The 16,080-nt window shown below is 46.1% G+C and overlaps 1 protein-coding gene across 2 annotated transcripts in view; it reads left to right on the top strand.

Annotated features, from left to right (window-relative positions):
• The window catches only part of SEMA3A (semaphorin 3A), a 469,097-nt gene that overhangs the window by 437,281 nt on the left and 15,736 nt on the right, over positions 1 to 16,080 (top strand). For both annotated transcript variants that reach the window (XM_069627820.1, XM_069627819.1), the window contains exon 15: positions 5,194 to 5,261. In XM_069627820.1, coding sequence (XP_069483921.1) covers positions 5,194 to 5,261 — 68 coding nt within the window. The remainder of the gene's footprint in view (positions 1 to 5,193; positions 5,262 to 16,080) is intronic.

Below are 16,080 nucleotides of genomic sequence, written 5' to 3'. Positions count from 1 at the left end.
GTGCCAAGCGAGCAGCCCCGATCCTGTGCCAGAAGGGGGGAGTCTCGGGTCGAGACATGCCAGCCTTCCAGTGAGTGCATGCTTGAGGCTCACACTCTGCAATCCGTGCAGTCACGCATCTAATGTTGTGCACTAATGGCAGAACCGGATCCGGCCCCATCAGATTGAAGCTGTGGACAGGATTAGGCCTCCGACCCCCTTTAGACGTGTAACGGCTCTCTCCAATTTCAGCAGGTGGGACGTTAGCCGTAACATCAGGAGTGGTTTGTGATGAAATGTGCATAGCTTTATTCTATTTTTTATTTATTTATAAAACAAATTATCTAATGGTGGTATTTTTTCTGAATGTGCATTTCCTGAAGGGTTGGTAGGGTCATCCTTCAATGTTATTCTGTTGAAGCTTGTACAGTAGCTGGACAGGTTGAGTTCTTGTGTGAGCAAATAGGTCTAAGGATTTTAAAGTGTTTAGCTGTAATGTTTTGTTTATTTTTTTGGAGCATGGGTTGTTAAAGTGGATGTTGCGTTTCAATGATAATGATAGTGATGTGTTATTCATATAGCACCTTTATCCAAAGCACTTTACAGAGCACATATTTACATACAATATCACCCAACCGAAATTGGTACTCATTTATTGACCTCGGAAGGATGAATGGCTGAGTTGGCATTGCCAGGCTTCAAACCTGCGATCTGCAGATCAGGCTCAGATCGCAGCAGTGAGCGCTCAACCCACAGAGCTATCTTACCAATAATGTAAATGTGAAATGCTAAAAATAGACCAGCTATATTTTTTTTTTCAAAAGTGTTTTATATTGTTTGCTAATCAAACAGTGCAGATTGTCCTGTGTTCCCTTTCAACAATAACACACAGTATAGAACATACTACAAAGCAACACAAGGTCTTGTAAGGATGCCTGGGCCTGCACTCAGTGGGCTAATGCACCCTCTGCAAGGATGCCCATTTGGCCTCATGGTTGCAGGTACAAATCCTGGCAGGTCTTTCTGCCTCTGAACTTGATACAATGAGTACACTTGAGTTGTCTGTTATCAGGTCCAGGGTATCGCAATGGAGCCAGTGTGCTCTCTCCCACTACACGCTATACCATTGTTAGTCCACCTCCATCTTTTTCTCTGCTGGCTTTCAGGATCACACACATCTCTTCCTCGGTGTGCAGGGAAGTTAACGATGCAGACTAAGGGCGTAGGCAGTGCTCTGTCAGTCTCTAGTGAGCCAGCAACATTAACTGCTCATGTTTTCATCACGTTCACCTCGATTTTAGACCCCTCTCGGGGCATGGAGTCCACATGTGTCTTCCATCCTGCTGACACGTGCTGTGCTCCTGGGACCACCTCACTATGGAATCCGCTGCTCACTTTTAAGCAGCGTGGTTGCCATGCTGTCTACCGGGGCCCCGAGCACTCAGTTATTGTCTCCCAGGCAGCACCCTTTCATAAACAAATGGCAAGCACAGGGACTTAATGTGTGCCCCAAAGGAATGTGTGGGGTCTCCTCGGCCTGTGAAAGGATTTGCAGTTAATCTGGGCCTATGCAATTGAGCAACTCCTGCGATGATGAGGAAGGCGTGAAACTGACCATGCTTGTCACTAAAGACATGTTTGTTTGTTTGTTTGTTTGTTTGTTTGGAGCGCGCGCCAGACCCGAGGGTATCAGGGCGCGAAAACAAGAATACTTTAAGCTTACATACAAGTTCCAAGGTTACATAGTCACAGGACTGCAGGTCGGTACAACAGTATAATACAGTGCAATACAGCGTATAATACATATTCTGTTACGGGTATGGATCCATAGCTAAGGAGGGTCCAGTCAAGATTCCAGGTCAAGTGTTAGGAATAGGCAGTGATGCTGCTGCCACTTGATGATGTTTAAGCGAAAGATTGGGTAAGATTGATCGGTCCTTAAGGTGGGCGAGAGGGAGTTCCGCAGTTGGGCCGCTTTAACAGGGAAGCTGTACCCTCCGATTGTAGTCATTTAGAAAGGGGGAACTGATGCGCCGTTTGTGTAGGCTTCTCTGTTAGGGCTGGCTGTGACTCTTCTTTTGAATCTCTCAGTTAGGCAGACATTTTAGATCAGCCTGGCCCTGCCTCTAACGCAGCCGTGTTTTCACAGATTCAAGGAGCGAGTGCTTGTCACTTCACACTGCAGAGTGGAGGTGTTTCCTCCCAGCCATGCCCTGTGCTGCAATAGAAAAGCTTTCTCTGAGAAACCCTCCTCTACCCCCTCCCCACTACCTTCCCTTCACATGCACAGCCCCTCAGAGCGCCCGGGCGACAGCCCAGCAAGGCAACCATGTTGCCACGTACCCAGCCACGTGCAGGCCCTTTGTAGGTCGGGTTTCATGGGCCGGGTGGTGGCTTGATTTTAAAATGTGACATTTGCTGTCTGATGACCTCACCGGCCCTATTAATAGACCAGCATCAATAAGATGTGATGGCCGGTCTGGGGACTTCCCCACTGGCCCAAGAAGCCCTTCTGGCAAGATTTAAACACTTGGCTTTTATCAAACACATCGTTTCGAGCATTAAACGGCGACCCCCATTATTCGGAGTGTTCCCAGGTCGGTGGATGTTTCTGGGTCCTTGGAATAGCAACCCCAGTGGTCAGGGCCGCTGCCAGGTGTGTCATTTAGCCTGAGTGCGATGCACCCTGGGTAATTGAAACTTCATCTCCTTGGAGGGAATGCGCGCAAACTCCGCCACAATAGATGCTGCGCGTCTCGCTGTCACACCACAATTCCACTTGAGCTATTCTAAAGGAAGTGCGGAGCTGCCATGCCGACACTTTAACCCCACCCAGGCATTACCCACGGGCCGCCCACACACCTTGCCCATTGTGTCGGAGAGTTGCCCTGCTGCCATCAGGGTACATTGCAAAGAAAGTGGCATGCAGGTGGGAGACCAGAAGCCTGCCTGACCTTCGGCAGCTCAGTGGGTCGGAGCAATGTGAGCATCAGCATTAGGTCTGGGGACCAGCAGGTCCATCACACATGCAATGTTCAATGCAACATGTAACCTCCAAACCTCAAAACTGGCAGGGGCCATATGTCTTCCTAAGCATGGCTCAAGAGGTCTGACTGAGCAGTCACCCCTCCCCCAGAGCGTCTTGCCTTGCCTAATAACACCCCCCCTCCAGTTACATCTGCTTCCAAAACTGCCTTAATATTTCAATTATTTACCCTCCCACATTGGGGATAACTTAATTCCCTATTCTTTAATGCCCCACTGTGCCATATATGTTAAGGACGGTAGATGGGGCACTTGCTGCCCCTGCAATCTGAGCAGTGGGCAGCTCGTTGCACAGCTGGACTCAGTCCTTCTATCACTCTCTGCTTGATAAGTTCAGTACCAGTCTACTGGGTTATTTGCAAAGCAGCAGACGTGCAAAAACGGTGCTAGCAGATGTTTTGTAAAACACACTATTGCAATAATAATAATAGGTACTGGTATCATCACATACGCAACACGTGTTGTATAGGTTGACAACTGCGGGACTGATTTCAAGTCTGCGGAAGGTGGCTACAAAATGTTCACCCGCTAAGCGAAAAGTGCAGAATACGCACTTGAATTTGCTTCCGTCCATTCTGCTAGATCAGCATTACGGTTCGGCCACCACTGAAATGTCACCCGGTTTTGTGCGGTTTCGCATAGAGCGTGGTGTTTCGCCCCATGTTAGTTTTGTGTAACATATGAGAAACTTTGCACAGGTGTTTTTTTTCGATCCATGTTAATTTCATGCAGTGACATGAGAAACTTTGTGTGTGTTTTTCCGAACCATGCTAGTTTTGCACAGCGCCTCAAGAACATTTGTGTGGTTTTTTGTTTCATGGTTGGTTCGCACAGCAACACAAGAAACTTTGTGTGGGTCTTTCTTTCGATCGGGGGTAGGTTGGCGACACAAGAATCTTTGTGTGGGTCTTTTTTCGATCCATAATAACTCCGCGCATCGACAGAAGAAACTCTGTGCTGGTCTTTTTCAATCCACTGTACTTTTGTGCAGCGGCAAGAGAAACTTTGTAACATTTTCCCTGATCCATGCTAGTTTCACGCAGCGATATGAGAAACTTTGCGCTGGCTTATTTAAGATCCGTACTAGTTGTGTTTGTGAAACTCTGCACGGTTTTTCAAACCGTGCTTTGTTTGCACAACGACACCAGAAACGCGGTGCCGCTTGAACTGTGCAAAAATGTTCATGAATCGGGCCCTGGGTTAGACACAGAGGGCCTCATTACGACCCAGGCGGTAAGGGGTTTACAGCGGCGTAAACAGCGTCGACCGTTACCGCCTGATTCCGAGGTCCCTTAGCGCCATGGAGGATTTAACACCTGCTTTTAGCAGGTGTTAAAATCCATGGCGCTAAGGGACCTTGTTGTTAATTACGCCACCGTAATTTACGGTGGTGTAATTAACGCCTTCCCCACTCCCATTATGCCCTATGGGGCAAAAATGGGAATGGGGAAGGGTAAATGGGTTAACGTCGGAATGGGGCGGTAAGTCCACCAACCACCATGGCGTAAACGTAGTTTACGCCATGGTGGTAAAGGTACGACCCAGGCGGTAACTTACCGCCTGGCTCGTAATGAGGCCCAGACACTTGACTTTTGTGCTGAATAGGCAGAGTGAGGCGATTAGATATGGAATTACGGCTCCTCTCCGGGGGCTTAAATCCCCTTCTGCTGTGTCCGGAGGTCCCAAATCCCTGCTCAGTGTTTCACGGCCCTGCTCATCCCTTCGGCGTCATGTGTGTTTGTTCAGTGTTCAGGGGATCTCCCGCCTCTTCTGATGTGGGATTCCTGAAGACCCCTGACGAGGCAGAACAAAAAGAAGCAAACGCAGCAGAACTATTGACACAAAGAAAAAACACACATGTATTGTAGAGCGTCTGGTCACAGAAATAAAATGTATATATTAACATTTTGACTTTAGCAGTAAGATTGGGGCAGGCAACTTAGTTAGAGCTTTCGGCTACTACTGGAACCTGCGCTTTTCAGTCATTGCTGCAGAAACTGCGCCAGTCCATGGAACTCTGCGAATCACAGGGAAACTGCTACACAAATGTATTGCATTAAAAAGAATGATACTGTGTGATAACTGTATATTATTAGATAATGTGAGGCAACAAACTGCAATGAAATATAATATCACAACAATGTTATTTTTTGTGTGCAATATTTTCAGACGTACAAGAAGACAAGACATCCGCAATGGAGACCCGCTCACGCACTGTTCTGATTTACAACACCACGGTACGTTTCGCTGTTAAGGACCCATTTCCTGTCGCTGCTTCCGTACAGTATATGAGTACACTAGGCATGTAGCTCTCCATATCTGCCTGTTAAACTATTTGTTTCTTTGCTCCTGCCTGCCTGATTAGTAGTATAGCTCTGTGGCAACGTGCTGTTCTTGGAAGCAAGACAACACAGAGCAACAAAGGTTCGAATCCTGGGACCGTGCATAAAAACCTCTTCGGTATTAAGTGCTTTATGAAAACATTATATATAATTATATAGAGAGTTCTGTTTTTTTGGTTCTTTGCTTCACTTGTAGTCTGTTTGTCGCTTGCCAACTTGCCTTAATGATAACCTACCGGCCTCTAGGTCTCTCTGTAGCTCTGTACCTCTGTCTCTCTAGTTAGGTTTTGTAGCCAGTCGACCACACCCTATTTGTTGTTTTTGAAATATTTGGTTGTTGGTGTATATAGCTACCAGTCTCACCATTCACTCATCCCACCGCAATATTATCTAGCAGTTCAACTCCATGAACCCCTGACCACCTGCTTCCAGGTGGCCAGCTGGTCTGCTCATTGGTATAGTCTCCTCACATCGCGAACCTTGTCAAGAAGGCCAACTATCAGCTCCATCTCCGTAGAGGAATTATCTCTTTCCTCACCTTCCCCCAGAAACTCTGTCTCTAGAGCTCTGCTCCTCTCTAGGCTGGACTACTGCAACAGCCTCTTCCAGAATCTCTCTTTATCCTCCCTTCACTCCCTTCAACTAATCCAAAATAGGAGTGCAAGAGTTATCCTTTGTCTCAAACCCAGGGAGCGCATCTCTCCAGCCCTAAAATCTATCCACTGGTTTTCAGTTGATGCTAGGATCAAGTTCAAGACCCTCTGCATCATCCACAAAGCTTGCTAGGGCTGGGACCCCGCTACATCCAACCCTCTCTCCCTAAATACCTCCTTGCTAGAGTCCTTCGGTCTTCTAGCTTCAAGGCTGAGAGGATAGCTCAGGGGCAACACGTTTGACTTGGAAGCAACATAACGCATAGCAGCACAGTTTCTAATCCCGGACTTGTGTTAAGAAACTGGCCCCCCAGTATTAAGTGTGTTATAAAAGAACTATTATATAATTATCGCTCTCTGCAGATCAGGAGCTTTGCTAAGCAGGGAGTTGTGGGGGGGTGGATCTCGCATCTCCACAGGAGCCTCCCTCTGTAATGGTCTACCAGCCCCCATCAGGCATGAGGTGGATCTCCTTAAATTCTGGAAGCTCATCAAGACCCTCCTTTTATCTTCTTCCTTCCCTACCCCCTCCCCTGCTAATAGCACATCTGCTGCAGTGACTGGCTGCCTGGTACTCTCAGAGTTCTAGTGGGCACCAGTCCACCCCCCACCCCGCGCTTAGCATGTGGACCCTCACCCCATGCATTCCCTGGCACTTGCCCTCCTGGCCTACCCTTAATACTCGCTTAGCCCCTGTGGCCCTCTTCCCCCTCACACTTCCTCTTTCACTTGCACTCTCTCCTCTTTACCCTGAACTTCCCTTCCCACCCTAGCACTTTGCATTTTGTGCAGTCTGGCACTACCCCCTGCCTCTCACTTCTTTTAACTGCACTTGCACAATCCAATTGTCACAAGGCCTAGTAGAACCATTGTTTTCTTTCTCCCTTGTTCCCCCCAGCCCTTTTTTGTCTGGTGGTGCCTTTAAACACAATGGGCCTCATTCCGAGTACGGCGCTAACCAATGGCGCTATTAACGCCTTGGTTGACGCCGTACCCGGACCGGCAGCGCCTTGGTGGATTGCGGAATTACCGCCCCATTCCAAGGTTGGCGGGGCGGTAATTCCCCAATCCCCATTTACCCTTCCCCATTCCCATTCTTGCCCCATAGGGCATAATGGGAGTGGGGAAGGCGTTAATTATGCCACCGTAAATTACGGTGGCGTAATTAACGTCAAGGTCCCTTAGCGCCATGGATTTTAACACCTGCTAAAAGCAGGTGTTAAAACCTCCATGGCGCAAAGGGAACTCGGCGTATGGCGGTAAGGGATTACCGCCACCGCTCTCGTTAGTGGTGGCCGCTATCCCTTACCGCCATACTCGGAATGAGGCCCAATGTGTTGTATTACTAACATCTAATACATGAATAAAATAAATAAATATATGTACATCAATTAAAAGAAAATACCCTTTTGTCCCTATTGCTAAACGGGAATTCCCTTCCCATCCAGATAAAATTAAGGTGCTAGTCAGAATGTCAGAACGTCCAAAACAGTCCTCGGCCCTACCCTGTGCTGGCCCTAACACTAGATGGAAACAAACAAAACCAAGAAAGGGACTTGCACCCGGGCTTTTTTCATCAACTCCTAGCTGATCCCCTCTGCCTCATACAATCGTCCACTGAGGGGTCAGAAATGTGAGGTGGGCAGCTTTGTAAAGATTTCAACTCTAGCCATTTTATGAAAGAAAACAGGTTGAATAAATACCTCACTGACAAGGATTTCCCTGCCTAAAATAAACTAAAGGGAACACGGTAACCAAGGTATACGTAACCCTCACACTTATACAACAAGCAAAGCAAAGGGAAATATATGCCAATTCTATTCAACAGCAATATGCAACATATGACCTAAGTCACATGTGAGCAATGTCTCTTGTCACAATCTGGATAAACTTCCCTTCCCCAGAACAAAATAAAGGGCTTCTCCAAAGTTTAAAGGAAAACAAGGAAATCCCATTTAACACAAAGTTCCAGTACAGTTCCTAAATTCTTGTACTTCGTAAAAGTTTCATTCTTTCAATAACGTACCCTGGAAACAATTCATAGACTCTCACTCCTCCTGGAAAAAGAACGGCCTGACATTTGTAGTAATAACAAAATGATTTGGTCAGGCAGGATGGTTTACCCCAACTTCAACTGCAGAACAAATTGTAACTTTTCTTCAACCAGCTTTCACAACTCTTTCACAAATGTCACTACTCAACTCTTCAAAACTTGCACCTCCTACTGCCTGGCTTATCCCTTTCACGTGGTTTCTTTTGGGCAATCTCTTCTTGCCCTACGGGGATACTCGCCTGCCCATCTACTTCTTCAAACACCTAAACAGAAAAGTGCTTCAATGGTAACTTTCAAATTAGAATAACAACAGTTTCAATGGTCTTCATTGGTATCAACATGATAGCTGCTTTTAGGGAATACAACATTCACATTAATCCACATTAGGACTGTTCTGCAAACGATGTTCATCTCCCCCTGGATAGCCCATTTCAGAAGGGCAGCCTGTTTGCCCCTTTTCTTGCCTTTCTACTTCAATGGTTACACAGTAGCAAGGATACAGTCTTTTCCTGCGGCTATTGTGGCTTCTGGCAATGTGGTTTTAGATCAGGTACCTTCATCTCAACATATGCACCGTGCCTCCTACAACCCTTAGGATTCATATTGCTTCCCTCTGGCTTTTGGCAATGCTTGTTGATCTGAAATTGCTCAGGTATAGCTTAGTTTTGGCTTTGACATTGCTTGATTGCCTTACTTCTTAATATAGTTTCCCCACCCGGTTGTTGGGCTCTCCACAAATTCCCAAAAGGAACATCACAGCTACTTTGTTTCTTTAACCGCCACCTCCGTGGGTTTCTGATAGTTCGGTATTCAATAGTAGCAACTCTGTCACTCAGACACGAACAACACAGCTGACCTGGCGTACACAAGCAGCGCCTGAGCGCTCCGGTTCCACTTGCCAGTGGGGAACTCAAAGGGTAAGTAGCTCTAACTTGACGCTCACTGGCCCGTGGCCTTGTTTGCTCTCCCCCCACTACACCATTTCGGAGCTTCAAAAGCTCCTGCGAGACTCGTGCGCGACCCAGTCACCAGAGATCTCTCTGCGTTTTCCATCATACCAACTTTCTGCTGCACAACCTCTGCAACAGGTATAAGGAAAGGCACCGACCCTCTTAGGACCTTCAGTGCTCCCGGCGTCTTCTCGCTCTCGTAGTCGTGCCTCCACCTGCAGACACAGCTTGCACAGCTTCCGCCTCGCTGGCTTCTCCAGCTTCTCTACTGTCTGCACCCGAGGGAGTCATTAATATCGCCCAGTCTCGCTCAGGTGTGGACAATTTGCATTTGTTTATTTTTATTTATACATTTTTTTTATATTATATAATTATATTATTATATATTTTATTATATATTATGTATTATTAATCAATCACCACTGATTAACTGATTAGTATAGTTTTGTTGCTCCCTCTACCTCATCTCATTACTAAAAGAATTATGGGACTTGAAGTCTTGCACCACAAGTTAGTTTTTATAACTATTTTCTTACTAAAGTTTTGGTCTTTATTTCTTATAACCTTTTCTAAGGGAATGTTATGCGAATCAGTCATCAGACTGATTTATGAAGAGGTATCTTTATATTAAATGTTATTAATATTCACAAACCTCCATCTCTTACACCTTTGGGAATTAGGGACATTTTCAATTGTTTGAGTTCCCTGAATTTGAGAAAGCTGTCTATCTGTTTTATTCATTCTGTGTTTCTGATTAATTCCTCACACGCTAAGATGGTAAACATGAGCAACAAGAAGGGTTATGGTGGCAACAAGCCATTACATATTGTGGGCGTGGAAACACGTCTCATTTAAAAGAAGGCAAATACTGTGTCTCCTCCCTTGGATTCTTCTCACCTCCCGGAGCCTTTTCTCCTCCCAGGTGATCCTCTGGTAGAGCACCACCCGCAAGGTCAGGGTCAGGAAGCATCTGCCATTCCCTGGTCCCCTGGGAGGAGACTTTAGGCACGGGTTCAGCGAGGGATTCATACAATTCATCACACAGGCGTTCTAATACATTTTCCTTTAAGGCAAAGTTCCTGGCCTGAGTAACTATTACAGTTCTCACCAGCAAAATCCAGAAAAAAGCATTTCTCCCAGTTCCTGGTATAGAAACTACAAAGTCACTTTGTCCTTGATCATTCCATTCAGAATGGCTTTCCCTGCATATATTCAGTGGGATATTGTACTTACCTCCCTCCATCATCCCTATATTAAAGACCACCTCACTCCCTCGAGATTTCCCACTCCTGGGTAGCTGAGATGTTACCCTCTCTAACACAATATTCTTGATCTCTTGACTCTTAATATTGTGAGTAATTGTGTCCCTCTGGACCTCCTGGCTCTGTGGCATATTATGCATGGCCTCTCTGGCCTCTGAACATCTTTTGTGGCTTTCTGCCACAGATTGCAACCCTTTTACCTTTTTGGACATAGCGATCGTCTTCTTCATGCTTCTCACACTTTTATCTTGTTTTGTGTTACTTGGGACTCTCGAGTCCTGATCTGTAATGTTTCTAGACCGCTTAGCCGGGTGTGGATTCCCCTCTCATGGCACTCAAGTGCTTTGACCGGCATAACTGCTTTCTCCCAGCATGGCGGGTCGGTGAGGCCTGTGCTGATGGCGTTTGTCTCCCTTGGCTTGGTGGGTGCTTCTGGCGATGATAGAATTCTTTAGGCGTTGCCGGTAGATATCCTTCTCCCCTTCTCTTGGATTCTCGGAACGGGGGCTGAAGAGATCTTCGTCATGGTGCCCCTGGATTCAGCAGGATATCACTGGCTCCAGGCCCATCTGGTCCTCTGCGTGATCCCACCTTTAGGCAGTCACTGCTCCCCACTGCAGCGGTAGTATTTGCTCTGCGCGTCTCTTCCCCTGCCGTCCACTCGGAGTCAGGAAGTCTCCTCCTCCAGCTGGGAACTGCTGTATTTTAACAGTCAACTCTACTACAAGAGGTAACATGCTTCTGATGACAAGATGCCGAGTGTGAGGAGCGCTTTAGCAGTGGTGTCAGTCAAGCAGAAAGGCTTTATCACCTTTACCACTTCTGTGGTTCCCATATAGGCGGAGAAGATAGAGATGTTGTAGAGTCTTTAAGCCTATCACAGGAGTTCTTGTCTGCAAAGCGGGAGTCACGCTCAGTGAAATCCAGCTTGGCCACACCCCTAGGGAGGGCCTTGCAGAGCGGACCCACCTCCCAAGCCTCAATGGGGGTGGCTCCCCCTTGGGAGAAGGGACAGATACCTAGGAGTCATCACACCTCCCACCCAACCCAATTCACCCAATACAGCCAGTCCATCCACCCAATCCCCTCAACCAACCAACGCACAGCATCTACCAATTGCTCTATTCATCCATCTATCCACCCACCCTTGCAATCAACACAACCACTTAAGCCCTCCCTCCCAACCTAATTAACCCAATTGATGGGGAGGATAGTTCAGGGGCAACACGTTTGTCTTGGAAACGTCCATGGTATTTAGCGTGTTATAAAAGAACAATTATAATGATAAAATATATAATAGAGGCTGTCCATCCACCTAATCCAACCCAATGCATCTACCCATTGATCCGTTCAGCGATCCATCCACCCGACCAATGAACACACCCTCTACATCCCTCCACCTCAAGACAATTCACCCAATAACAGCCAGTCCATTCACCCAGTCCCCTCAACCAACCAACCTCATTGATCCATTCAACCATCTATCCATCCAATACGAACACATCCACTACAGTCCTCCCACCCAAAATAATTCACTCAATATTGCCAGGCTGTCCACCCAATCCACTCAACCAACTCCAAGCATCTACTTGTTGATCTATCCAGCCATCTATCCATCCACCCAACCAATCAGCACAGCCACTTTACTAGTTCAGCCTTTAAAACCGTCCCCTTGTCCATGCATTTCTAGGGGCAGAATCACACACCCTGCCGCCTCGAACAGACATGAGCTGTTCTTACCGGGACTACCTTCTACCGTGACACCGAACAGAAAAACATGGACGCATAAGATTGTGTGCTTTCAACCAGGTTTGCCAGAACAAAACCATAGAGAAACCCAGGTCTGGGACGCACAACCACAAGTGAAGAGAAGTATAAACCATCTTCCTTGTGGGAGCACTTGCAGGAGAGTGACCCAAGTCTGCAGACGAGGAAACCTGGATCTGGGACCCTTAATGTGAGGGACTGCAAGTGTTGAATTGTGAAACCAGTGAAAGCGAGGCCAGTGGAGGGGAGTCAGTGCCACTGGTTCTATTGAAATCTCAGGTCTAGATGCTAGGAGAACAAAGGCATTCCCCTGGTAACCAAGGCTAGGGGAAGGGAGTCATTCCCCCTGGTTGTTTTGAACTGTAGATCCAAGATGCCAGGAAAAAGGAGGCATTCTCCTGGTAAGCAAAGTTGAAAAGACTTTCTGGTAAAGAGTATTAAAATATAGAGAGTGTGCCTGCCAAGGAGAAGTGCGGGAACACTTGTCTTTTGTGCCGAAGGACATTTCTGAATCAGAATTGGGAGAAATTCCAGTAAGAAAGAGTAAAAGCCTGGAAACGGAATCTTATCCACACTCGTTCTTCTGGACCAAGAAGGTCGACTTTATCTTTACTTTCGTTTGAAGAGTAAGGGACAGACGTAGCATTGTTGACAGAGGATGCTGGACTGTTGATGCACACGGACATTCTGACAGAGCCCTTAGCGTTTACGTTGAGGCAGGGAAACGCCTTTATAAAAATAGGGACACATACGTTTTCCTTTCTTTTTTAATTTAAATAAAAGTATAAAGCAATCACCATGTCACCTGTGTGTCAGTCTCCTGCTTTGGCACCCTTGACAGCACATTTCAAAAATTGGTAATCTAAACTTTGGAAAAAGAAGGTGGCAAGAGATTTCAGAGTACACCCATGTGGTATACCAGTCTAGCTTTTCTTGAAGACGTTTTGGAAAAACAACCCTAACTTCTGATCTGGTCAAATCCACAAGGGTATTCCAAGCAGAGGGTCTTCCTCCAGAATCGCTACAGAGTTGAGAACAATGTTGTCTGAGTTAAACTTGAGGCAGAGAAGACGAATAGTCGGTGTCTCTGAGAGATGTCTGCGTGCCCTGACTGCACGTCAAGCTTGTGTGCAATGGTCAGAGAGGACTGCAAGATGCCTAGTGTTCAGGACTGGGGCCAAGGTATATGGGCCAGAGGCTCGCGTTCCTGCTTTCTACATTACAGCCGCAGGAACATTCAGCCAAGGTGTTCCTATAACCAAGAAGACTGACCCCTTACACTCTTACCTTGACTGCGGTCCCCGAGGCCACTCAACCTACAGCACGTTCAGACCAGACCAATGTTTGTTTGTTTATTTATTTATAATGTGCACCAGACCCAAAGGTATCAGGATGCAAGAATGGTGAAAGGCGCTATACAAAATACAAATGCCCAGTAACATAACAGACTGAGAATGTGTGACATGGCACTGGCACTTACCCAATAACTCTATGCTGTGTTATGGTATTAACTTTTATACTATGCCATTCCCCCACTGTGGTCTTATGGAGTGGGTACTTGCTTTATCCTGACTCTGTCTGGGACCCCAGGACTAGTCTCTAGAGGAAAACCTGGAGAAAGGCAGAATTAAGAGGGAGAAGCAGGAATATGAAAGGGGCACCCACACATCTAAGCAACTGGGCAGATTCGAGGGGGCGGGGGGCAGGTAGAGGGGATGCTCTTGAAATAGTGGACCTGATGAAAAGCTGCTCAGAAAGAGAGACGATTAGACAGTACAGCCTAACAGTTACTGTTTCTAGGGATTGCTGTTTCAGGTACATTGAAGGTAAGTATTGCCATTAGGGAAAGCGATGTTGTGTGTTGCTGCTAAGATGTGTTTAGGCATGCCTTTGCAATGTGAAGGCTGGATTTGCAGGTAACATAAGTGTGGTCCCCCTTGCAAAGCTCGGGCACGTGATCTGGTTCTGCCACCTGTCAGAAGCGACAGGGCCAAAGCCTAACTGTGTAAAAGGGTGAATGTGGGAACCACAGTGGGCGAGATGGACTAGCAAAAGGCTCTCAATGAGGGCACGTTACCACATGCGACCTGGGGCATTGCTAACGTCACGTGCACGGCCCTGAGAGTGGAGCTTCTCGCAAAAGGTCCAGAAAAGTTGTTTATCTTCAGAAAAAAATGAAACACTTGACATCGCTACAAAAGGCAGAGTTAGCCAATGGCTCCCCCTGGTGGTCAAAATGGGTCAAAATGGGTATAGTCAATGTTTTACTTTATGTCTCTTACTGACCAGAGAAGTATGCATTTATTACTTGTGCAAGACACAAACACCAGACACGTATACAAGAATAAACACATTTAATTTACATAGTTAATAATTTTACAATTGACACATTACAGACACATTTCTATTAATATTACTATAGTATAAGTGATAGTTTAGAAGGTGGATAAGTGGAGCAGTCCAATAACTACACGAGTGACTCATGTGATATCCAATAGAACACGAGCAGGTGAAATACCCAAGTTCTTGCTTTTTATTTTATACTTGTCTATTACTTTTCATGATCTATTTTGATAAGACCATTAGAGAACACAATAGAGAGCAGCCTTAAAGGCTATACCTTGCTTTGCATTGATTCAGCCATGCCAGGTCTCGGGAGGATAGCTCGGCGTGCAACGTGCTCTCCTTGGAAGCCAGACGACACAGAGCCACACGGGTTCGAACCCTGTGTCCACCCTTAGAATCCTCTGGGTATTAAGTGCGTTATAAATAACCTATCATATCATGCCTATCTCGCCCTATGCTAAGGTGAGATTTCCCTATCGAGATAAAACTAAGGAAAGTGCAGTGTGAAGGGATGTCAGCAACCAAAACAACAGTGTGGCGCTCAGTCCATATCACAGCTTCCTTTCAGCTTCCGTCCCCAAGTATAAAACAGTTCAACAAAGTCTCAGCATTGCCTTAAATTCAGGATGGTAGAGTTTTAACCAAAACACTGGGTTCCCTTTCCCAAGTTCCAAATAGCACAGTTACAAATACAAAAGTACCTTGAGACTCTATGCTCAAGCTGATGAGTGGGTCAAGCCTCAGGGCTCTCTTCCCCCGGACTCACTTTCAATGTCATAATAGTATTTCCTGTCTTTTTAAAGTTGTGTGCCACACTTGTGCCCTATGTATAGGATTGTTTTTTGTACAAAATATCTTCACTGATAGCTGCAGTTAATTATTATTTAACATGCCTCTGTTTGGATCAATGTTAAGTTCACCTTCAAAGTTCCATTCACCCTGCAGTTCAACATACATTGGATTCACTTGTATTCTTAATGTTTCTTCAATTTAAAGTTCAATGTATATTGGTTTTCATTATATTCAAAGCTCTGTTCACTTGAAGGTTCAGCATATATAGACTTCACTTCAGTTAAAGTTTTATTCATTTCTGAGTTCGGCACATGGTGGTTTTATTTAAATGTAAAGCTCCATTCACTTTTAATTCTTACAGGTAACAGTTCTGCTTATTAAGGTTTTATTCAGTTCGGAATTCAATCATCATGAAGATATAGATGCGTTAATGCTTTCATTCAAGTCCTTTCTTTGTTTCATATGTTTGTAGACTGCCTTTTACAACGTGGCCAGACCTCGAGAGACTTTCGAAACCGTGCTTTTCTTATAAACTTGACCACCCTGCTACAAAGTATTCTCAATTGTTCAATCGTTAACGAGGACTCAGATCCGAGATCTTCGAAAACTTGTTTTATCATACACACGACCATTCTGATACAATGTAATCCTCCGCGTAAAGTTCAAGCACTCGCATACGGGATTGCTCTTTCATGGAGACTAACCGGTTGTGTCCACCGGTCTTCCAGCAGGGCAGCTCACTCAGCCTTCTGTTCTCTACCTCACAACTCCAACTCCTACCCCTCAGACACTCATGGGTCGGCTTCTGTCCACAGGAGAATGAGCACTGCGAACACCAGAAAAAGGGACAGCCTCTCTGCATTCCTCCCTTTCCAGAGTTCAATCAATTCC

This window comes from Ambystoma mexicanum, chromosome 12 (genome assembly GCF_040938575.1).
Source record: "Ambystoma mexicanum isolate Mex_15411 chromosome 12, UKY_AmexF1_1, whole genome shotgun sequence".
Classification (NCBI taxonomy): domain Eukaryota; kingdom Metazoa; phylum Chordata; class Amphibia; order Caudata; family Ambystomatidae; genus Ambystoma; species Ambystoma mexicanum.
This window is presented reverse-complemented; position numbering and strand designations above follow the sequence as displayed.